We start from the raw sequence: 23,493 nt of genomic DNA on the forward strand, positions 1-23,493 counted from the left end.
TTGATCTTTTCATGTTAAAATGAATTAATTTGGACATGAGATTTCAATAATCTGTCTCAAAATAATGCAGAGAACATTTTAGGGACAACCAGTCAATCACGTGATTTTAACCTTGATTTTAAATGCCTACTTGTTACACTATAAATTCAGTAGGCCATTACAGCAGCAATGATTGCACTACTTTTATTACCATGGGTGACACCAAAAATACCAATAATTTGATACCCAATGTAGAAAAAAAAATAACTACTGGAATATTTTGACGCACCGATGACACAAAAACTACAAATACTTTTTAAGTGTCATTGGACGACATGTTTGGCTTCCACCAATTGTATATGCGGGTATTGAATCGAAGTCGAAGGTGTCCAATCAGCGCCAGTCTTCAACCTTGCCCGGAAAAAGGACACCGAAATTCCGTATTTAGGCGAATGCGGCAAGATTTGCAAAGCACCGGCAGTTTTCTCTTGCGGTGTGTCTTGTACTAAATCATTTTGTTAGCGGACTACATCAGCCCCTGGACTGACATGGCGACAGATGTAATCAAAGGTGTGGACCAAGTGTCTGTTGGTAAGAAACCAATGAAAATCTGAAAGCTAAGTATGTTAGCCATCTAGCTTCTGATGACATGTGAACGGGAGTTTACCAATTGCATCAGTCAGGAGCAAGCTAGCATTTAGCATGCTAGTAATACCCGAGCTCCAAGATTCAATTCTATTTTCACCAATTTGCGTTGAAGTAACGCCCTGTTAACGTGCTAACAAAAGATGTATTACACGGTAGGATCGTAAAACGGGCGTGATGTGAAAAGGAGATCATTCAAGGTACAGGTGTCAGAATCTAGTGTTGCGTCAGGCATTGTCACGATTTATTTCACACACGCACACACACACTCTGTACAAGTGGGGAGTGTGACTGTTAATCAATGTATATTATGATTATTATCAATAATAATCATCAAGCGTCTTTCATGGTATGTCACTTGAGTGAGCAAATCTGTGGCAAGCAGTTTATATATGTATTATATCAATAAACGGTATACATAAATAAGCATTTCGTCTTTGACCATTAAAGCTGAATTTATTTGGACAAGAGATTTCTATTATTTCACAATGAATATTGCAGGAGCCACCTTGAGGATTGTAAATCATGTATATTTAACTTGTAAATATTAGTGTCTCCTTTTAATTCATAAAGCAATCATTATTGTCATGTGATTAATTTCGCCCATGTACTTTTGTGTCTCTATCAAAACGGCAAAAGTGTCTTAAACTGATATGGGCTTTGTGAGATATTTGGATTATTTACGTGTTTATTTCATTCTCATTTCAAGATGGTTGCTTATATTAAATAATACACATAGCTGTAGACTTTATTCTACTGAACATCACACCATGACTTCAAACTTTCACATCATTTTGGAGGTAGTTACAAACATGTAAGTTGATGAACTACATGAATTCAACTCGTTAGTCTGCTTACGAGTATGTAAGCAGTTACATACTTCTAGTCATATACTAAGGCAAATTTTTTGTCATTTTACTGCTCGAACCAACTTAACTGCAAGCTTAACCATTTGAGAACTTATGAGTAAAAAAAACAAACTTAAAACAGTGACACTTGCAGTTGATCAGGAATGGTACCCTTCAATTTCAAATGAAACATGTTAGAAGATTTTGTTTGTAAATCTATTCTACTTGTGAACCTCAGGGGAAATGTATGTGTCGGACAAATGTGGCAGCGACCAGGATGGAGATGGGACCGAGCAGAAACCTTTCAAGACACCCCTCAAGGTAAGCACAATAAGTTGCATTTTAATAGTTAACCACTGTTGTTACAAATACTAACTCAAATTCATAATGGTGATTGCCAGGTTGATTTTTGTCTTTTCTTAAATTGTAATGTTGCCTGTGTATGAATTAGTAAACCACTTATAAAGTAAAACATCTACAAAACATTCTGCTCTATTAATGTAATACGAAGCGACAACTCACAAGGTCAAGCTCGACAAAATGACTGTCAGTGCTTTGATGGGAATCCAATGTCGGTTATGGTGCCAACAATATTTTCACTCGGATATCTGATCATTGTGTTTTTGATTGACCTTCTCAGGCTCTGCTCTTCATTGGCAAAGAACCATTTCCTACTATCTACGTAGACTCACAGAAAGAAGAAGAGGTAGTGGGATTTCTTTGTACACATTTTTTTATTTATTTATTCATTGCAACGAATGACATAATCATACAACGCATCAAATCAATATTGAAAATTTGTTGCCAGCATTTTTAATTATCGATATGTTTGTCAATTTGTTGATGTAGCTCTATTGTGTGTAGAACTTTTTCCGTCCTGTCCATTTGTATTAAATTTAAGTAAAAGTACTAGTTGTGGAAATTTTCAGTCATTTTTGGCAATTTCTGTCAGCGTTGGGTCGCAATCTCCAAGACTCAGATGAAGAGTGCAAAGAAAGCTTTTAACCGTGAACAGGCCAAGAATGAATCCAAGGAGAAGAAAGAGGTGTGTATCTCACCTACCCCTTCACTTTCGTTGTGACAATACCTGCATTTTATTTATTTTGGGTTTTCTTCATTGATCTGACTTGTGTTTTTTGGTCCATGTTTTTTGCAAAGGCGGAAGACAATGAGAGGAGAGAGAAGAATCTGGAAGACGCCAAGAAAATCACAATTGAAAAGGACCCCAGTTTGCCCGATCCGGAAACGGTACGTCTTTGATGTTATTGATGTTCAATTCACATTTATGTCTGTTTTTTGGTTAGTCAAATGTTGGTATCCAAGGGACAATGTTAACACCAGAACAGAGCAGGTCAAATTAGGCAGCGTCAATCTCCTGCAACTTGCCTTCAGCCTTCCTTTCTCTGTACAATTTTGGATTGTGTTTTTGCAGGTTAAAATCTACAATCTGGGATCAAAGCGAGGTCAGAGAGTCAAAGTGTTTGGATGGGTTCATCGTCTTAGGAGACAAGGTTAGAAGACCTCAAATCACATGCTCATGGCTATATTCACTGCTCTCAAAAAGTTAGCCCATTTTTATTGAATTGTGTTTGTCTACAGGCAAAAACTTGATGTTTATCGTGCTAAGAGATGGAACTGGTTTCCTGCAATGTGTGCTGTCTGATAAACTGGTAAAACCTAACGCGTAATTACCTTTAAAAAAAAAAAAAAAAAAAAAAATCTAAATTGCTCAGTGAGTGACACCACTTATTATATTGTAATGGTTATCTTTTACTGAGTAAAAAGTTTGTTCAAGTTCCCTTTCTTTTTTTTCATCTTTAAAAATGTATGAACATCTCCTAACTACCTGTTCTTGTTCTTGTCTCCAGTGTCAGTGCTATAATGGCTTATTGTTGTCCACGGAAAGCAGTGTAGCCCTTTATGGGACTGTGACGCCAGTTCCTGAAGGAAAACAGGTCAGCACAGCTGCTTATCATGTACACAAGGAGGAAAAAAAAAGACTTGATTATATATTATGTATTTCTTTCACTACATTTCCACATTGCAAAGGAAATATAAACTTCCGTTACTCCCCTAGGCACCGGGAGGCCACGAGCTCCACTGCGACTTCTGGGAGCTGATCGGCCTGGCGCCAGCAGGCGGGGCCGACAACATCTTGAATGAAGAGTCGGACGTGGATGTCCAGCTTAACAACCGACACATGATGATCCGAGGAGAGAACGTATCCAAGGTCCTCAAAGTCCGATCTACGGTCACACAGTGCTTCAGGGAACACTTCTTCAGCCGCGGTTACTACGAGGTGAAGCACACCATTGAGAAGTCATTTTATTTCAGTCTGGTATTGCAGGACTAGTTTGAGGGACTTATCGGTCCAATTATGGATAAGTATCACACCATCTGTATGATTGTACTCAGTGATGAGATCTCACTTTGAGTCTTGTGACATCTGTCTCCTGTTTCCTGCTCAGGTCTGTCCTCCAACTTTGGTGCAGACTCAGGTGGAGGGCGGCTCCACGCTGTTTAACTTCAACTACTTTGGCGAGCAGGCTTACCTGACACAGTCATCCCAGCTTTACCTGGAGACGTGCATACCTGCGCTGGGCGACTGCTTCTGCGTCGCTCAGTCATACCGAGCTGAACAGTCCCGCACCCGCAGGCACCTCTCAGAGTGAGTATGCCAATCTATTCTCGAGCCAACCATAACAAACGTTTTACCCTAAGTCCACATTCTTCAGTCAGTAACCTTAACGAGAAAAGACAGTCAGAAAAACGTGTTGTTCGTCAACGACTATTTGCTGTCGGATAGAGTCTCAATTAAGGTGCTTCCTTGTAACCCAGCGAGCCGGTTTTGTAGGAGAATACCAAGACAAATTCCGTGTGAAGTGAAACCACAACATGTTGCCAAATGCCATCACAATTTTTTTTTTTTTAACCCTTGCAGGTATACCCACATTGAAGCAGAATGTCCCTTCATAACCTTTGACGATCTGCTGAACAAACTGGAGGATTTAGTGTGTGATGTTGTGGACCGAGTGCTAAAATCTCCTGCTGCGCAACTGCTCTATGACATCAACCCGGTCGGTACCAAACGTCCCATCTTTTCCGTTGTTGTTTTGGGGAGGAAATGACATTCTAATGTTATTTTATTTTTGGATGATGTACTCAGGACTTCAAACCCCCTAAAAGGCCATTCAAGAGGATGAACTACTCCGATGCCATCGTGTGGCTCAAAGAACATGACGTCAAGAAGGATGATGGCACCTTCTATGAGTTTGGAGAGGTGAGCATAACACAGACAGACAACTGTTATTTTAATATCTTTGCTCTTTGCTGTACAAGAAGCATTGTTAAAATAAAGATATCATCTGCAAAATAGAAATTTTGACAAACAACATTTCTTTTGGTTAAAAAAAATATTCAGTAAACTTCTGTAGTTTAGTGACTGGATCCTGCTACAAATTGTGCAAATCTGCAACTATGAACCCCCCCCCCCCAAGCAGTAGAATTACTTATAGAGGCTAGAAGATGACTGGAAAGTACTGTAATTCCCTTCAGTAAATAGTCACTCATTCGCAGCAAAATGACACAAGGTGGCGCCAAAGTAACACTAATTGATTTAGAAAAGATTTGCATGAGGACTTCAATGTGGAATTTGCTGTGGTTTATGGCAAATAATAGAAGATTTGTTCTTCAAGAAAATTTCAAAATATTCGATTTTGCAAATAGAACACTGAGAATATGTTCACTGTATACTGGAGCAGCACTTTGCTGAATAAAATTCTATTTTCAAATGAACACTTCTCAGAGATTGGCTGTACATTCTTTTTAAATCAAACATGTTATCCTGATAACATTCCACTAATTTGTCATGTCCTGTTTTTGTGTCCGTCAGGACATCCCAGAGGCCCCCGAGAGACTGATGACGGATGCCATCAACGAAACAATTCTGCTTTGTCGCTTCCCAGCTGAGATCAAATCCTTCTACATGCAGCGCTGCGCTGAGGACAGGCGGCTCACAGAATCGGTAGGCACCATTATTGATGGCACTGGCCTCAATTCAAAACTAAGTGCTGCGTTCTGCTAGGGTGAAAAGATTGATATTTGGATCGACAGCTAAATTGTTCACCTGCTCATGCTGCATTGTGATCTTAATAGGGGTCCTTATGTGTCTCTCTTTCTCTTAATCCAGCAAAGCTCAGTGCTGACCTACATTGAAAATATAACTCTAAATCCCGACTTAGTTGTATACTACAAAACCTTTTTTTTTTTTCTTCTTCTTTTTAAAAACCTACCCCGTCTAGTATTTGGAGGCACGGGCAGAACAAACTACAGATAACTAAATTCTGTTAAAGACTGAAATTTGTAATCCTTCACTGTAGGCACGGTGTGCCTCTTGACATGTCTGCCATTCACAGGTTGACGTTTTGATGCCAAATGTCGGTGAGATTGTTGGAGGCTCGATGCGTACCTGGGACGCTAAGGAGCTGCTTGATGGCTTTAAGAGGGAGGGCATCGACCCAACCCCGTACTATTGGTACACTGATCAGGTAAGTGTCTTATTTCTTCTTGCTCCTCTGCTTAAATGTTTTATACCCAAACGCATTCCGAATTTCTTTCTCGTACCATTCAGAGGAAGTATGGCACGTGTCATCACGGGGGTTACGGCCTCGGTCTCGAGCGTTTTCTCACCTGGCTGCTGAACAGACACCACATCAGAGACGTCTGCCTTTACCCACGATTCATCCAACGCTGCCGGCCCTAAATACACACTCGCATCATGACCCGCTCAAATATGGGCCATTGTGTAAACCTTAATATCAAATCAGATACAGCACCATTGTACACATTTGTTCCAAGAGTTTTTTTTTTTTTTTTTTTCCTCCCCTGTTGCAGGTTTTGTTTCACATAGTTCCCAAATTGAGATCCAATCACCAAGTTGTTCCCTTCATGGTGCTCATCTTCACTTTCGATCATGTCCCATAATTAGTAGACTACCTTCATCATGTCATGTCCACTTCTGCTCTCTAAAACAACCACGTTTCTGTAATTGTGTAAAAGTACTGAATGCTCTTGATCATTTCCTGCCTTAAATGCGGTCTTTCTAGCTCCACATACGCTGTGACTGAGGTTTAGCAAGTCATTTATAGTTAGGTTAGTACAAAGTGGCAACATGGCTACATTTTTTTTTTTTTTTGCAATTGGTATTCTCATTTTTCCTCACCTGTCCAAATATTCTCGGAGGAAGAAATGTCGACATTTCCTGGTGTCTTCAGATTGTTTACTGAACAAATGTCTCTGGGGTTGATACAAAAACATTGGCTTTCCGTGACAAAAACAAAAGGCAAGAAAATATACCTTCCATGCGTGTATTGGTGATGCTGTGTATTTCCACTTGGGCAAAACTTAAAATCACGATTAGCAATTTTGTGCTCTGTAGTGCTGACGAACATTTGACTCTACTGTGTTGCAAAGAAACGAACAAAAAACCTGGACCGCTACCGGTGATTTACGGGTTGTCTACATGGAATCAAAATGTTTGTGATCTGAGAAAATTGGAAAATACAACACTTCAATAAAACAATGCAAACAAATGACGTAGCAATCATCCTAAGATTCGGTGTGTGATTTTAATCATGTTTTTGGCTGCACTGTACAGTGCAATGACAGTAAATCATCAGCTTTGAATATATCAAACCTTCTGTCATAAAATAATTGTCTTTCTTGGACTATTGAAATCTAATTCAACAAATTTAAATTTAACATGATAATGTGATTGCAAACTTGCTCTGGCTTAGGGGGTTATTTGGTCACTAGATGGAATAGTTTTGGAAGTGGTTCTAGGGCTTAAAAGTTTCAAAACCACTGATAGACTAACCTCTAAGCTTTTGAATGCACATGCCCAACAGTTTGAATTTTTTTTTCGCACAACTTGCGGTTTTCTAACCAGGAACTGAATGGCAAAATTCACAACAGGTGTTTCATCATGAATGGACCAATACATTTCCTGATCCCATTTAAATCGCAATTCCCCTTCATCATGCTGGTCACATTTTAATATCACAAGACCAATATGACACCTAACAACTGTCCAACAGACTTCACCATTGTGAGACAGGATATTCAGAGAAGTGGTCACTCTTTTTCATAAGCAAGTTGCAACAGAGAGACTGGAAGAGTCACTGAAAGACATAAAATGGTTAGGTGACACCCAAGCTGACGACGGCTATCTAGATTCTCGTGGACCAATTCAGCATGAGGGAACTGCATCGGAATACCCTCCTAGAGGACACTGCCAGGACAATCGAAGGCACCAGCTTTGGCCTGGACATCCACTTTTTGATTTCCATATGATGTATTTTATGTGCCCTCTTTGCATCCATTGCAGCCTGGTGATCCTGAAAGGGGGATCCTTCCATCTGTGGTCCCTTCTCAAGGTTTCTCATTTTTTTTTTGTCTTTTTTTTTGTCATTTTTTTATATATATATAAAAAAAAAAAAAAAAAAAAAAAAAAAAATATATATATATATATATATATATATATATATATATATATATATATATATATATATATATATATATATATATATATATATATATATATATATATATATATATATATATATATATATATATATATATATATATATATATATATATATATATATATATATATATAGAGGGGGGGTGTCTACTACAACGCAGGTGTGGTTATGTTACGTAGACGGGGTAGCATGACGTATTTGTAGCCGATTTGCATCAAGCCGTCAAGCTATAGTAAGTAATCAAACGGAAGTCACAGCATTGGACCTGGACAATTAAGTATCCCAAGTTCCATTTAAAATAAATTAATTAATTAATAACAATCATAACTTTTACAACAATCAAAACAAAAAATCGACTCTTTACTCGTAGAGAGGTTATAATCATTGTTGTTGTTTTTGGTACTTTTTACAAAATTAGGAAGAAACTTTGTTCAACCTTCTTTTCAATTTCAACTTACAATACGCTATAAGAATATGTTATGTCTTGTCGGTACTGAATAGAAGGTAATTGGTAGAGGGGGAAAAAAAGTCAGTTTTGGGAAAGTTGTACCATTGAATAATATCCGGAAGTAATAAACATGCTGCCGAACTTGACATCATTGGTAACAGCCAGCTGGAAGCGATAGCTGAAGGAATCTCGTTGACACATCGGACAACAAAATACGCGGGACAGAGGAAGACTCGCTTGCACAGTTACAGAGACAAGAAGTGCACGACTTATTTGTCAGGTTAATTTTTTTGTTTTGGGGGGGGGGGGAGTGACAAAAATTGGAAACTATAATGATGACAGTCCTGGGCAACGCCGGTCGCTTGATCCAATGTGAGTAGTACTACCGAGCTGAGTTAGCTCAGGCGAGGCTATGTCTAGAAATACGAATTGCGATTTATTTGCATACATTTTATATGTAGCAAATTAAAGTTGTGTCTTAGGTGTAGCCTAATCACACTTGCGAATGAACTATGTAGCCATGCTTGGAGTAAATTACACTAATACATCATTGACATTGGCATCAGTTTCATAAATCGGCGACAAGGTAGCTGCATAACGCTCATTTTCCGCCATGGACTTCCCACAATAAAAATATTTTGTCGTAACTGTAATTCACCTTCCTGTAAATTCGGGATTTTAACAGATCTTATTATTTGAAGTAATTATTTGAGTCCAGATTATCGTCAATTTAGCCCATTTCGTCGCTATTAAAAGTTCAAAAGCCTCGCTCTATAATCTTTTATTTTGTAAGCAAAATATATATTTCCGTTATCGGATAACTCCAAATTCGACGTTTTACCTACAGGTCAGAATGAGTACGATGACTATTTAGTGTTATTTTTTCGTAATAAAATGTATGTATTGATTCCAGTATGTCCATTTTAATAATAACCGTTATACCCGGAAATATATATTTTTTTCCCAGTGGTGTATTTAGTCTGAGTTATGCAATTACAGCATTTTCAACTTGCGTAATATCAATTGTGACCCTAGTGGTGTCTCACGGTATTGCCGCATGAGAAATGAATGATTCTTGTATTGTGGACAGAATTGCGCTGTTAGTTATGTTTTATTTTATCTTGACATTATTGACTTACAAACAACAAAAAAAGAAGCGGAAATTGATGTTCCTATCGGTTGTTTGAGGATATCAAAGTTTGTTTTGAAGCAAAATGTGACTGATTGTAAAGTTCATCTCGTGTCACAATGGTTAATTAAGTTAAGATTAATTATTTTTTCATCTGCTGCAGTTGCCAGGAGCAGTGTCAGCCTTGGCACGAGGACTCATGCTACTGTTGCAGCTTTGGCCCATAATGTGACCCCAGAAACACAGGACAATAGGTGAAATGCCAGCACACTTGTATTTTTTTTCTTTGCAGGGTAGGCGGGGTAATGGCATTGAACTTAATTACTGCTTTTGAACCTGTTTTGCAGGAAACCCAAGACAGGCATCTTGATGCTAAACATGGGAGGACCTGAGAAACTGGAAGATGTACATGATTTCCTGTTGAGGCTCTTCATGGACACAGACTTGATGAAACTCCCAGTACAGAAGTACGACTTAGTCGACACACATTTGTAAAATTTTAATTTGATCTTTTATTCGGTTATGATCAATAGACCTGCAAGGTGAAGGTTGATTCATACAGTCGCATTCTTTATGTTCCCTTGAAGATGTAGACAGCCCCCTTGCGTTCATGTGACTGTCAGTGGGTTAAATCTTTGTAATGTCTGGTTGGATCATTTCTTGATTGTCGGTAATGTACAGTACATTTTACATGTGTAATTGTTCTTTGCTCATCCACAGTACACTTGGCCCATTCATTGCCAAGCGCCGCACTCCCAAAATCCAGGAGCAGTATAGTAAGATTGGAGGAGGCTCACCCATCAAACGTTGGACCGCCATCCAGGGAGAAGGCATGGTGAAGCTGTTGGATGAAATGAGCCCTGAGACAGGTGAGTGTGAATATCCATCCACACAGCACTTTAATATATTAGCAGGTGGCACTTCAAAAGTTTCTGGATTAGGACTTGTTTGTATCAGCTGCATTCTGCGGGTGCAAAATAAAGATAGCATGTTGTTGAAGGTGTGGCTACTCGCACGCCTGCTTCACACCTCACTGATAACAACAACACGGCCTTAGCTGCAAGTCAAAATAAACTGACGAATGACCACCAAATCCAAATCTGATATTGTTGACAACTTGTCTCCTGTACACCTACCTCACCCAAAACAATTATAGTCTTACTTTACATATCACTTTGAAAATGTTCATTTTCTTTCCCCACCAGCCCCTCATAAGTTCTACATCGGTTTCCGCTATGTCCACCCACTGACTGAAGAGGCCATCGAGGAGATGGAGAAAGACGGAGTGGACCGAGCTGTGGCATTCACACAATATCCTCAGTATAGCTGCTCAACCACAGGTATAAAAAAAAAAACCACACATCATATTATATACTATGAAGTTAAAGTAAGGCTCATGATGTGCAGCCCAATAATAAAACTCTGGGTTCTCATTGAAAGTGGCCAAACCTTTGGACACATACCTGTACACAAAAAAAAAAACCTCGAAAAAGAGAAACTATTCTTCCTTTATTTTATTTATGTTTTATTATCCATTCTGTTGTTATGATTAGCGTTAGCCAAAAATGTCCACCCTGTGATTGTCTACCTGTCAACTAGCTCACATATATTGCACATTTTTTTTCTTTGAACTTCTATTTAAAATGGTGGGGCCTTGACAGTTTGCGATTCTAACTGCAACCAAATACAAAAATTAAGGATGACATTACAACTGACAAGCTATTAACAACAAAACGTATTTATGTTCTAAATGTGATTCTTTGTTGTTGTGTAAACAGGTAGCAGTTTAAACGCCATTTACCGTTACTACAGAAGCAGAGGCGAGAGGCCAAAAATGTGCTGGAGTGTCATTGACCGTTGGCCTACTCACCCTCTTCTGGTGGAGGTTAGACACGAACGCAGGCACACACGAATGGGGCAGAAAGAAGAAGGCACAACATTTAGGCTCAGAGCTTTCCGAGCAAATCATGAGTCGAAACTGCTTGCAAGCTACATCATTAGATCTCAATATGTCATTTTGGTAGAGGGAAAGCTGCATTTTATTTGATGAAAATAACACTTGTCTGCGTGCTTGTGTGTATCTACAGTGTTTTGCAGAACACGTGAGTAATGAGCTGCTGAAGTTTCCAGAAGAAAAGAGAGATGATGTAGTGATTCTATTCTCAGCACATTCACTTCCCATGGCTGTAAGTGCAACATGATCTTGCATGTCCTGCATTTACCTCGAATGTTATTAGAATATGAAATCCAATATCTTATAGACAAAATCTGAAAACATTTTGTTATACAGTCAAATTAATTGCATGATGAAACAAACACATTTGCAAACAATTAAGCTATGCATGTTTACTCCCGGGCGGCTCGGTGGCACAGTGGGTAGCACGTCCGCCTCACAGTTAGGAGGGTGCGGGTTTGATTCCACCTCCGGCCCTCCCTGTGTGGGGCTTGCATGTTCTCCCCGTGTCCGCGTGGGTTTTCTCCGGGCACTCCGGTTTCCTCCCACATCCCAAAAACATGCTTGATAGGCGGATTGAGCACTCCAAATTTTCCCTAGGTGTGAGTGCGAGTGCTCATCTCTGTGTGCCCTGCGGTTTGTTGGCAACCAGTTCAGGGTGTCCCCCGCCTACTGCCCGATGACGGCTGGGATAGGCTCCAGCACGCCCGCGACCCTCGTGGGGACTAAGCGGTTCAGAAAATGGATGGATGGATGGATGGATGGATGGATGGATGGATGGATGGATGGATGGATGGATGGATGGATGGATGGATGGATGGATGGATGGATGTTTACTCCCTTACTGTACTCATGACCGACCGTCCTACTGTTGTGTGTTGTTTGCAGGTTGTAAACAGAGGCGATCCATACCCTCAGGAAGTGGGTGCTACAGTCCAGAGAGTTATGGAGAGACTTGGACACTGTAACCCTTACAGACTAGTGTGGCAGTCCAGGGTAACTTCACACACACTTGAGAATTTAAAGTGCTGGTCCAGTAAAACTGTCTGGTGGTTATCTAGTTTGGCATAGCTCCGAAGGACACACAAAGGTTCAGTGGCTCTCTCTAGTGGTCATCATTTTGCTGTGACTTTCATAACAGTTAATGTGTGAAACCATTTTTAAAACTTACAACTATAATTATACTTTTGAGCTTTAACAGAGTTTTTTTTTTTGGAAACATTTATTTAGGTGCATTCTTTAAATGAACCTTTATTTGGTATTTTAATTGATATATACAATGTTAATGTTCAAACTGCACAATCTTACGGTGTCTCACAATATTGAATATTGTTTTTTTCGGCTAATAGTAGGTTGAACACATCATGTAAATTAATCCAAAGAATAATTAGATGTCCATATTCAAAGGGAAGGTATCAAGGTGCCCTCAATTGACATGGAGGTGTAGAATTCTCCATTCAGTGTTTATTACTATATTGTAGCTGATTTGATATTTTGCTGGTTCATTTATAGTCACTAATAGCTGTTGAAAATAATAGTTTCTATTAACAGAATATGCACAAGTCCAATACCCTTTTCAGTCCACTGCAAGTTGGTGATATTCATTTTGTTACCTCAAGGTGGAGCCACTTGTCCATCTAATTTCAGGTGCGCATTATGTTCCGTGTTTCATCTCTCAGGTGGGGCCCATGGCGTGGCTCGGCCCCCAGACTGACGAGGTCATTAAAGGGCTTTGTGAAAGGGGGAAAAAGAACATCCTGCTCGTGCCAATCGCCTTCACGTCCGACCACATCGAGACTTTACATGAGCTGGATATTGAGTATGGACAGGTGCTGGGTGAGGAGGTAAGAAGTTGCAACGGTTTCATCAAGTCTGGGAAAAAAAACACACTGTCTGTCGACTGGCCGTCTGAGTAATACCTAGATTGGTGTCTGATGAGTCAACTTTGAGTGACTGTTAGATCCATTTAGGAGCAGTTTATGCAAACTTCAACTACTTATTCTCATTGCAATACTTGTACATACTTGTATACTTGTACAGTGAATGATGAACGCAGAAAGTTATACAACAAAACTACCTTAAAGCTTTTTAGTAACATTTTGACTTCTGACTCCAAGTTTCTGACAAAATATAACAATGCAACAATGTATACTTTATAATTGAACAACATTTTAATGTCAACGTCCATTTAAAAGGAGAACAGTGTCTCATTGCCTTGGCCACCTAATTTAGCGGTCTATCATTTTTGGTGGACCAGTCTGGACCCCTTTACTGTCTACAGGATCAAGTAACATCAGTGGATCGCTGGTCTACAGATAAATTGTTCAGGATGTGTGTTAGGTTCTGTCTATGTCCAGCAGTCGAGTGGCATGTCTGTCGGAAGGCACCAGCAAGGTGACCACAGATCAATGTGACTGGTGCCACAAAGACACACGCAAGCGCGCGCACACATGCACGCACACACGCACACACACACACAACTGCACATTTCCTGCACTAGTGTTTTATTCATAAACTACAAACTTGAAACGAATTTGAACTCCCAATATTTACGTAAATGCACCGTTTACAAATGTTATCATTGTCAAAGCTTCATAATTAAAAGATGTCCCGACAATGATGGATAATTTCAACAGCGAACATAATATATGTAATTTTTTTTATAGGGCCCTCAGTGACACGAAACAATCTGGTGCAGTTTGTCTGCAGAGTGTCTCAATCGCCAAGAAAATGAAACCTAGTGAAGTTCAGAACAAAATGCTTGTGTTTCTTACACAAAGACAAAAGGCTTTTACTAAACTGTGGACACATTGTGAACATTTGGTGCCATTTCTTGTACCTTTTTTCTTTGAATCTGATTTTATTTTGATGTCTTCTCCCTCCAATGTCAGTGTGGTGTGGAGAACCTAAGAAGAGCAGAGTCGTTGAACGGGAATCCTCTATTTATGAAGGTATGTGCATGCACTCACACGTCAATTTTACATTTCTGCACAGGGTGTATAAGAAATTAACTTATTTATCAAAAGATTGAAATTGACATATGACTATATACACAGTATAAAACTAATATTTTCAATTTGGGGCATTGAAGTGCAATTGAAGCATTTTATGTACAGTAGACTACTCGACTATGGCTTCCTATGCAGACAAATACAATTGCTCAACGGCTTCTACTCATGCAGTTGAGTGTTGTATGAAGCTCGCAAAATAATTGAACCACTTCTTCTTTCCATGATCTCAAATTGCTAATGGCTCGTCCACAATCATGTATGACTCGAAGCAACTGTGCACATAATACACAGAGAAAGTGCTGTAGTTGTGATTGAATGAAGGAAGGGAGGGAGGAGAGTGTGTGCGATGCAGGGTAGATGCGTAGGAGACCACTGCAAACCGTTTTGTGGAATAAATATAAGTATCGTCTGTCTTTCCTTTTCACTCCTGTCTCGTTTGCGCCTCGTCTTTCTATCCCTCACTCCTTCGTACTCCACTGCCTCCCTTGACCGTCTGCTCTACAACAGCTAACTGCTCCAACTCTAATAGTTCTTTTTAGTGTTGTATTTTGTGTGTGTGAGAGAGAGCGAGGGAGAGAGAGGTTTATTAAAGCAAGGAGTGGATCAATGGGAATCTTAAGAGCTGACTACAGTAGAACTGAACTGCCCAGCTGTCTGGCTGGTCAAGCCTGCGTTTGCTCAGAGACCCCCTGGCAGCGCCGTGTGTGTGTGTGTGTGTGTGTGTGTGCGTGCGTGCACGTGCGTGTGCATGCGTGCGTGTAAATCAATAGCAGAGGATGACTGTTATATTTATTCAGTTTAAATAGCTTCTTCCCCTTTAAGTAATTTTGGCAGATAAGATTAAAATAAATCAACTAAAGTCACAAGCACGACAAAACATTGGCAAAAAAAACCCAAAACTTATGTTAAAGTTTAAGACGTCTTACCTCAACCGTAATCCGACATCTTTAGCCAAAGGTGCAATTCCAGTGATTTTATGCGTACCTTGTTCATGTTGTTGTTCAAAGTGAAAGTAAAATGCCGCTTCATCTCCCTCATGCACGAGACAAGACGGCACACAAGAAGAAGAAATGAAAGAAGATACAGCGCTCATTGTCACTAACTTTCGTTTTGTACAACAAGCATTTCAAGTTGCATCGATCCATCAGGTTTTGGTAGAAATACACAGCAGGATTCTAGTTAAGATAAGCCATTTTCGGATATCGTTGCGTCATAAAAATACAGATGTAGATATCATAAGGTATATTAAAATAATTTTAATAATACTCCAAATTGTAATAATGATTCATAATAAAGTCAACCTCTGCTTTGCGGATATCACTTATCGTGGGAATATTTGGGAAGGTAATCCCCATGATAATCAAGGAAAGGAACAATTTGATCTTGACTTGTAGATCAAATAAAGGTCATTTAAAAGAAATAAAGAAAGAAACCAAAGAATCTGCATGTCTTCTCCAGGCTCTGGCAGAACTGGTCCAATCTCATCTGAAGTCCAATGAGCCATGTTCCCGCCAGCTGACCCTGCGCTGCCCACTGTGCACCAATCCCACCTGTGGAGAGACCAAGGCCTTTTTCGCCAGCCAGAAACTGTCATAGAAAATGTACGAAGACACACACACACACACACACACACACACACACACACACACACACACACACACACACACACACACACACACACACACATAGGGACTCTGGAGACATCATGCACTGTCCAATGTGGAAAAACACAGAATGAAGGAAGAGGCTTTCATACAGACTTTCACCTTCTAAAGGAAACGTATATCAGACAAAGTGGTTGAAATAAGCTTTATTGGCATCTCATTTGTTTACACAGAAACAATTTAGCGATCTCTTTGCCTATTGGAATTGGTGGGAAAGTTTGAAACGTGATCACATGAACAAAAAGTCAGCAATTATAAGAATATTTAACTAAAGTAAGGTTTGTGTATAAACAGATGTATCACTGCTTCATCCCATCAAGAATAACATGAAAAACAATTTGATTTTTAGTCACTTTTCTTTTTCTTGCCAAAGTTTAATTCTTACATTCCATCATCTCGGCCCCTCCCACCAACCTTTTTGTTTATCTGACTGACTGCGGTCGAAGGATTGTGCATCAATTCTAGTGTGGACACTGGGTGGTTAAAGTGGAAAAGTGTTAATGATAATGATGAGTTTAAAAACAGCCTTGTCTCAATTCTAGAGATGATTTTTTTTTCCTTCTAAATGCTGTTTAGCATACCATGTTTCGTAGCAGGTTTTTTCAAGGTTGACTCTCTGCTGAAAGCTGAGCAGTTCATCCCTTATGTAGCCATCATTGATGCGTCTTCATCAGTTATTATGTTCAAAAGGGACAACTTTCGCTAACAAGAAAATTCCCTCCTGTCTCTTTAGACCGGAATGGAACATGTAAATCTCCCCCCTAAAGATATTCATTTGGGGTTTTTTTTCCCCCATGTTTACATTATATTGTGCCTTTTATACTTAGTTTATTTTTGTTCCTATTATTTAGAGTTTTACAAATGGTTTTCTTCTGAGAAAAGTGAATTTACCAAATGACGTGCTTGACCATTCACAGATTGATAGCTATGGTTTCTCTCTAAAATGAGATTTCAATCTCAATGTGCTTGCTTCATTTAAGGATGAAGAAGATCACAAGGGACATTAAAGAGCAGATGAGAATATCACAAGTTCCATGTTAGATTCTTGTCAAAATTGGCACCGCTGGTATTCGGTATCAACCGTCTCCCCCCTTTAAATGCATCCAAAATCCCACTTTATAACAAAAAAATCTCTCCACATAATTCACAGATGCTTGTGCTTCCAAATGTGTGATAAGGTTGCAAAAGAAGTCCCTCAATACTACATCCATAGCTGAGGTTGCATGAAATGTCAACCTGACTATTATTATTGACGTGTATAAGGTTTTCACACTGTTTGTGTACCGCTAATTACAAACACGGTCAGGATAAGCTATGCGCTAAATATGCTAAGGTCAATGCGAAACAATACAGTTTAAAGTTACAGCCACAGGACAACACTTACCGCTTGACTGCAACGCACAATTGGGGAGCGAAAAAAAAACAGTGCAAACAGTTGAATGAGGTTCCCTGCTGTTTGTACCTTAAGGCAATATCTGCCGCCAAAAGTTGAATTTTTCCTGTGTGTTCATCTGAAAAGTGCATTTTGTAGAATCACTTTATAACACCCCCCCCCCCCTTTATGTTTGAATGTATTTATTTGCTTTTGATTTATTGTATCACCTGTCTGTATTGTTTAAAACAAAAACTGAGTCATGGAGTTTCAGCATGTCTTCCTCTATAGTCAAATAAATGGCAAAACGTGACACATGAAAACTGAATTGTGATTTTATTGGGTAAACCGATGAAGTAGTGTCGAACGACAATATCAGCTAGCGGGCTAGTCATGAAATTACCGAGACAACCCAAACACAACTCAATTTGTTCTCCTCATCCACAGGTTCTGATGGAGTCATTCTTATTAGTTTATAAATAGAAGAAAACCAGTAGTTATTTTGTCAAATCTGTCCGTTTTGTAAACAGTCCTGTGATTTATTCCTCCATCTTCAGTCCTCATCCTCCCTTCTTCTTCCTTTCTCAGCTTGGCCATATTCTCTTTCCACCCCTCCACTTTTCTCCCCCTTTGTTTGACCAATCTTTTTTTCCAAGCTTCATCCCCACCGCCTTCCAACACCTTCCCATTCATTCTATCAGTTTGCCAAACCCCTCACCTCCTTCCAAGCCCCCCCCCCCCCAAGCAGCCCTCCCCCCGCGGTCTTGCAATCACCTCTGCTGCTGTTGATTAGGCTGAGAGAGATTGGTTGTCCACGACCCAATAACCCCTGAGGTTGCAAGGCTTGGCGCCCTCTCCCCTTTTCTCCCCCATCCTCCCATTTTGCACGCCCCAGCACCCCCCTCGGCATCTGAACCAGCCATAGTCTTTCCCTTTGTTTTTATTTTCATGTCACTGTCACCACTTACCTTTCTCCCTTTCTTCCTCTTCTATCACCCCATCATTCCTGCTCTGATTTTCTCTCCTCACCTCTTTTCTGGCCTCTCATCACAGCACATCACTTTCCCTTTATTGAATCCCTCATACTTTCTTCTTCATAAATAGCCATATCAATTAATTTGTATTGTATTGTGTGACATTCTTTAAATACTCATACAAATGTGGGCCGGTGATTGCGAATCACTTTATCCACAACATTGCAAAAAGAGAGACTGATGCTCTAACGGTTCTGTGGCCTGACTTGATTCAAATCCTACCTGGTGAAGATGTGAAGGCTGGGATAGACTCCGCCTCCTCTAAACAGTATAAGTGGTATAGAAAAAAATGCATGGCTGGATGGATGTTGAAAAAAAATGAGTACAGACCAATGAAAGCTAAAATAAGTCATAGACTGGAATTTTTTTTATTTTTATTTTTTTACTATGAAATGGATAAAAAGCTTCCTTGAAGTCGTTTATCTTGACTTCATCTTGAGCTGTGTATGTAATTTAGCTAACACCTGGATACATTCATTCATTCTTTGTTTTTACATTCTTGCAGTCAAACTTATTTACTTATTTACAAACTTATATACTCAGTCAACTTACAAAGGAAGAGGATAACATAAAATTCCATTTGGACTCGAAACCTTTATGCTTTGGCCTTTTCTCTTATTTCGCTCTCTTGCCTTTCCAACATCCAAATTGTTCGTTCTCCTCTTTGCTCCATTTACTCTGTCTGCTAGCCCCGCAACTCAGGTGAGTGCGTGTTCCCGTGCGTGTGTGTGTGTGTGTGTATTGTGTGGTGACTGCAGTCTGCTTGTAATTGAAAAACTGCAAGGCCAACCCTGTGACCTCCTATTGAGAGAACGACCATTGATTTCTGCAGAGAAAGGGAGAGAGCGGTATGAAGTTGAAAAAGAATAAGAAAAACATTTTGAAGAACAGAGAGGACGGATGAAAAAAAAAAAGGGAGGGATGAAGGGAGGGGGGTGGGGAGAAGAAGGGAAGAAGAAGAAGGGAATGGGGAGTCTTGCATTGGCTTGTCAACTTGAGGTGTCTTCTGTCCGCTCGTGTCATGTAGTCACTCTTGCCACCAGCCGTTATCGATGCGATATTATTTCATCCGAACCTCCTCAACACGTTTTCGGGGTAAATGAAAGTCAAACCAGCAAACTTCTAATTCTGAGGACGCTTGACTCTGTCGCTCAAGTAAAAGTTATCCAGACAATTTCCTATTGTTGTACCGTCAAATGACAATTGTTGCTGAAGCGTGCACTTCTGCACCACTTCCAAAGCACGTCGGCAAAATTGAAATAAATACCTCCCCAAAAGGCTGACGGAGATATATCTCATTAGATTGAGGGCCTTCCAAAATCTGCAACGATATGATGACAATCGTGCTATTTACACATTTGCACTGCATGATAGAATTAGATGAAAAAACCTGTATGAATAAAACACCAAAAAACAAAACTAAGACATACCAATCATATTACAGCAATTATTAGCAATCATTATGAGAACGGAACAAATGTATGTTCACTTGCATCATTATTGCGCCCGTCGCAGTCATTTCCCACTCCGTGTCTGCCACTTTGAGGGAGGATTCGCCACAATCTGACGATATCTCATACTCTCCCAAAGGACTTCATCAACTTCTTTCTCATGAAATCAACAAAAGATGAACATCTCCACAATGATGGGCTGTATTGCACATCTGTGCGGGAGGTTGTTAAGATCCCCGTAGATTTCTTTATCGGTGTACTTACAGCAGCGGGAGTCCTATTTATTTGCCACCGTAAACATTTGCCCCTCCGGCTCTTTTGTGACTACGTACGAATTAGGACGGCAGCGTTTTACAAACGCTTAAGCTGCAGTCACTCGTCGCTTTCCCACGCTTTGTCCTCTTTATCAGGAATCTGACCCACAGGTAATAGAGAGACAATGTCACTAGATTTAACAGCAACCCAATGGCCTGTTGTTTCCTTGGCAACAGTGGCAGGGGAGCGGGAGGAAGAGGAAGGCGGGGTTTAAAGGTGAAAAGTGATGAGGTGGATTGATGACGCGAGGTCGACGCGTAGATGATTACAGTGGCGGAATGGTGGGACGACAAAAAGAAAGAAAATGGAGTGATTGTGAAGTGCATAAAATAAGGGGAAAGACTGGTGTTACTTATTCAATTTGTCACATTCTATGTAAATTACAGGTAAAGAAGACTCAAACCATCAATCTATAGCGTTGTGGCAAAGTAGGAATATTATGTCTAATAAAGTTGAGGTTTTGCCAAAGTTTACAAATGAAGATGACATTTGGTTCAACTTCTACACTTTGTATCAAATGCATTGGGACTCATTATAAGGCTTTTCTTTTTTTGCTGCAAACTAAAAACATTTGGGTTTGATGTGCCGTAGCTATGAGACAAGAGATATTTTTTAAATTCCAGGTTTTTGCAACTGCATGTGATACACAACTTAGAATATTGTATAGTTTGTCGTGAGGGATCAAAATTTGGTTCGTTTTATTCATTTTCATTACAATTTAATCATTCTATACGTCACTTTTATGAATTGATAAATACCTGGATGCAAATAAAGCTTTTTAGAAAGTTGGACCCTAAGAGAAAAAAACGAGTTCAAATATAATTCATATTAACAGGTAAAATAAAAAATAAAAAAACATTTGGACAAGTAGAGCAACATCAGGAAAGTGACTGTGGAGGTTTCAGTTGTACAATATTTATTGAGTGAACACCTGTGCAGTTTTAAGTTAGAATTTTTAATAAGGTAGAATTCTTGGAAGCAGTAGGCATAAGCTGATTAGTTAAAAGTTGGAACGAGATGAATCGGTGGAAAAAATGTAGTCTAAATACTAGTGGGTCTGGTAATGGAGAGAATGTAGAATTTTTAATGAGGGAGAACTCTTGGACTCAGTAGGTCCATATATATATATATATATATATATATATATATATATATATATATATATATATATATATATATATATATATATATATATATATATATATATATATATATATATATATTTTTTTTTTTTTTACAAAAACAGTAATGACACCGGATTCACATGTTCATGGATAAAACCATGGTGATGTATTTATTGATGTTTTTGTTTGGTTTTTATACATAGAGTGGAACAATAATAATTCTCCAATTGTCTCCTTCATGTTTGATCATCAATTTATTCCACAACCCAAATTTTCTCATGTCTCTTTTTCATTACCAACCAAAATGTACAAAATGTAAAAAAAAAAAATGCTTAATTTGGTACAGATTCACAGGATGAACTATGGAAAGCATTATTAAAAACAAAAAAACTGAATGTAATGATTTGGTTTTGATGACATTTTAGAGTGAGAGAGTTGGAGGATAAAACAAATTGAATACCAAAAATAAATAAGAAGCAGATGACCTTCGGCCCTTCACTAATGCTACTGATGATTTATAGAATCCAGTTGAAGCCCGAACTAGCAAGTAAATAATGATAATGACGACTAATAATAATAACTTGGACATCTAAATAAATGCATGTTTTTTGATTACAATGTCAAAGGTTATATGACTGATGATGATGATGATGGTTTTGATGAGAACGAGGTCAATACTAGAGTTCACTATGCATAACATGGATATCTAACTGTAAAAACACTCATGCATAAACTCTGGCCTATAGCACTGCTATGTATGATGAAACTGTGATGCACTGACATAAGACTTTAAAGTAGGTATAAAAATAAATTCCACATGGTTGAATATTGAATTCATTTCTGGGCAGAAACATGTACAATTCCAAATGTACTGTAACAGTATACACACAAGAGGACAATCACCCCTTGAAATGAACCAAACAAATGGCAATACTAAATTACAAAAAATATATAAAGCAGTTGTCCTTATCATTACCAAAAGGAAAACAAAATAGAAAAAAAAATGACCACTATTTTAAAATCATCATCATCATTAGCATCTATGAGGTATATCTGCAACTGTTTGGAAAAGAGAGCACAGTATGCGCAAAACACTCAAATAGGTTTGGGTGTTTTCTCCACATTTAAAGCTTTGCAACCATCTGGGAAAAACAAACAAGTACCGTGTACAGAAAATAAGATCTTGACTTATGAGAGGATGCTTAGCTCTTGTTCGCAGAAGAGGAAAAGCAGCTCAGATTCAAGTTGGAAAAAAAACAAAAAGAAATCACAGAAATTCTTTGCTCTGATTATATTGCAAAGAAGCAAAGGACAGAGATGAAATTACAATATACAGCACTGAGGTTGTTTTACTCCCAAAAATATTTTTAAAAGTCAATGCCAAGGTTTAGACTTCAGACTTTACAAGTTTAGAATTCAATTATTGAATACATTAGGGGCTAAAAAAAAAAATATATATTGCTAATTCAGAGCAGCAATAATAACTGGATGTAAATAACCCGTACTGCTTTTATAGGATTATTTGATCAGATTTTGTATCACTTAATTGTCTCGACCGAGCTGACATGTCTGGGCTTTTAAGTGTATTCTTCTATATGTTTTTACTCCTACTGTGCATCTTTTTTTTTTTTTATCTCTATGAGAAAATGCCTTGACTTAAATAAAACAATAACTAGATTTAGGATTCGGGTGGCATTTAAAAGGGCAGCCCACCCCCAATTCCTCAATTCTTTGATGATGAGAGGTGCTTCAGTACTTACGCTCGTATAGCAAACAGGATCATGTATGTTTTGCTTTTTTTAAATAGCAGAAGTCATGGTGATAGGTGACACAAAAGTCTGACTTTCACATTTGTTGGCTGAACAAATCACATCAATGTAGTTGCTATGCCGTACACAACTGAAGACAGTCCAAGCCGACAACAGTAAAATCATGCTTGAACAAGACTTTTACTTAACTTGAAATTGATTCGGGTGA

General features: G+C 38.9%; 2 protein-coding genes across 4 annotated transcripts; both read left to right on the forward strand.

Moving 5' to 3' along the window:
• Positions 1–129: 129 nt before the first annotated feature.
• nars1 (asparaginyl-tRNA synthetase 1) lies at positions 130–7,077 on the forward strand. 3 transcript variants are annotated; one of them, XM_085926426.1, is made up of 15 exons: positions 130–600; positions 1,711–1,793; positions 2,113–2,178; positions 2,425–2,517; positions 2,631–2,720; positions 2,905–2,983; positions 3,072–3,142; positions 3,341–3,427; positions 3,550–3,771; positions 3,941–4,140; positions 4,414–4,549; positions 4,639–4,752; positions 5,365–5,496; positions 5,888–6,019; positions 6,103–7,077. In XM_085926426.1, exons 2-15 carry the CDS (start codon positions 1,716–1,718, stop codon positions 6,232–6,234), a joined length of 1,632 nt encoding a protein of 543 aa, XP_085782552.1. In that variant the 5' UTR covers positions 130–600; positions 1,711–1,715; the 3' UTR covers positions 6,235–7,077. The 3 variants fall into 3 exon arrangements, with proteins under 3 accessions (XP_085782552.1, XP_085782550.1, XP_085782551.1); XM_085926424.1 differs by having other exon boundaries at positions 130–570; XM_085926425.1 differs by having other exon boundaries at positions 130–549.
• A 1,517-nt stretch (positions 7,078–8,594) lies between these two features.
• On the forward strand, positions 8,595–16,255 carry fech (ferrochelatase). The gene is made up of 11 exons (XM_085926797.1): positions 8,595–8,834; positions 9,755–9,845; positions 9,939–10,058; positions 10,312–10,460; positions 10,797–10,931; positions 11,370–11,476; positions 11,679–11,777; positions 12,434–12,541; positions 13,225–13,389; positions 14,437–14,496; positions 16,015–16,255. The coding sequence occupies exons 1-11, from the start codon at positions 8,795–8,797 to the stop codon at positions 16,150–16,152; spliced, it is 1,212 nt and encodes a 403-aa protein (XP_085782923.1). The 5' UTR covers positions 8,595–8,794; the 3' UTR covers positions 16,153–16,255.
• Positions 16,256–23,493: the final 7,238 nt, after the last annotated feature.

Source organism: Syngnathus leptorhynchus, chromosome 12 (genome assembly GCF_054491065.1).
Source record: "Syngnathus leptorhynchus isolate UIUO chromosome 12, UIUO_Slep, whole genome shotgun sequence".
Lineage (NCBI taxonomy): Eukaryota > Metazoa > Chordata > Actinopteri > Syngnathiformes > Syngnathidae > Syngnathus > Syngnathus leptorhynchus.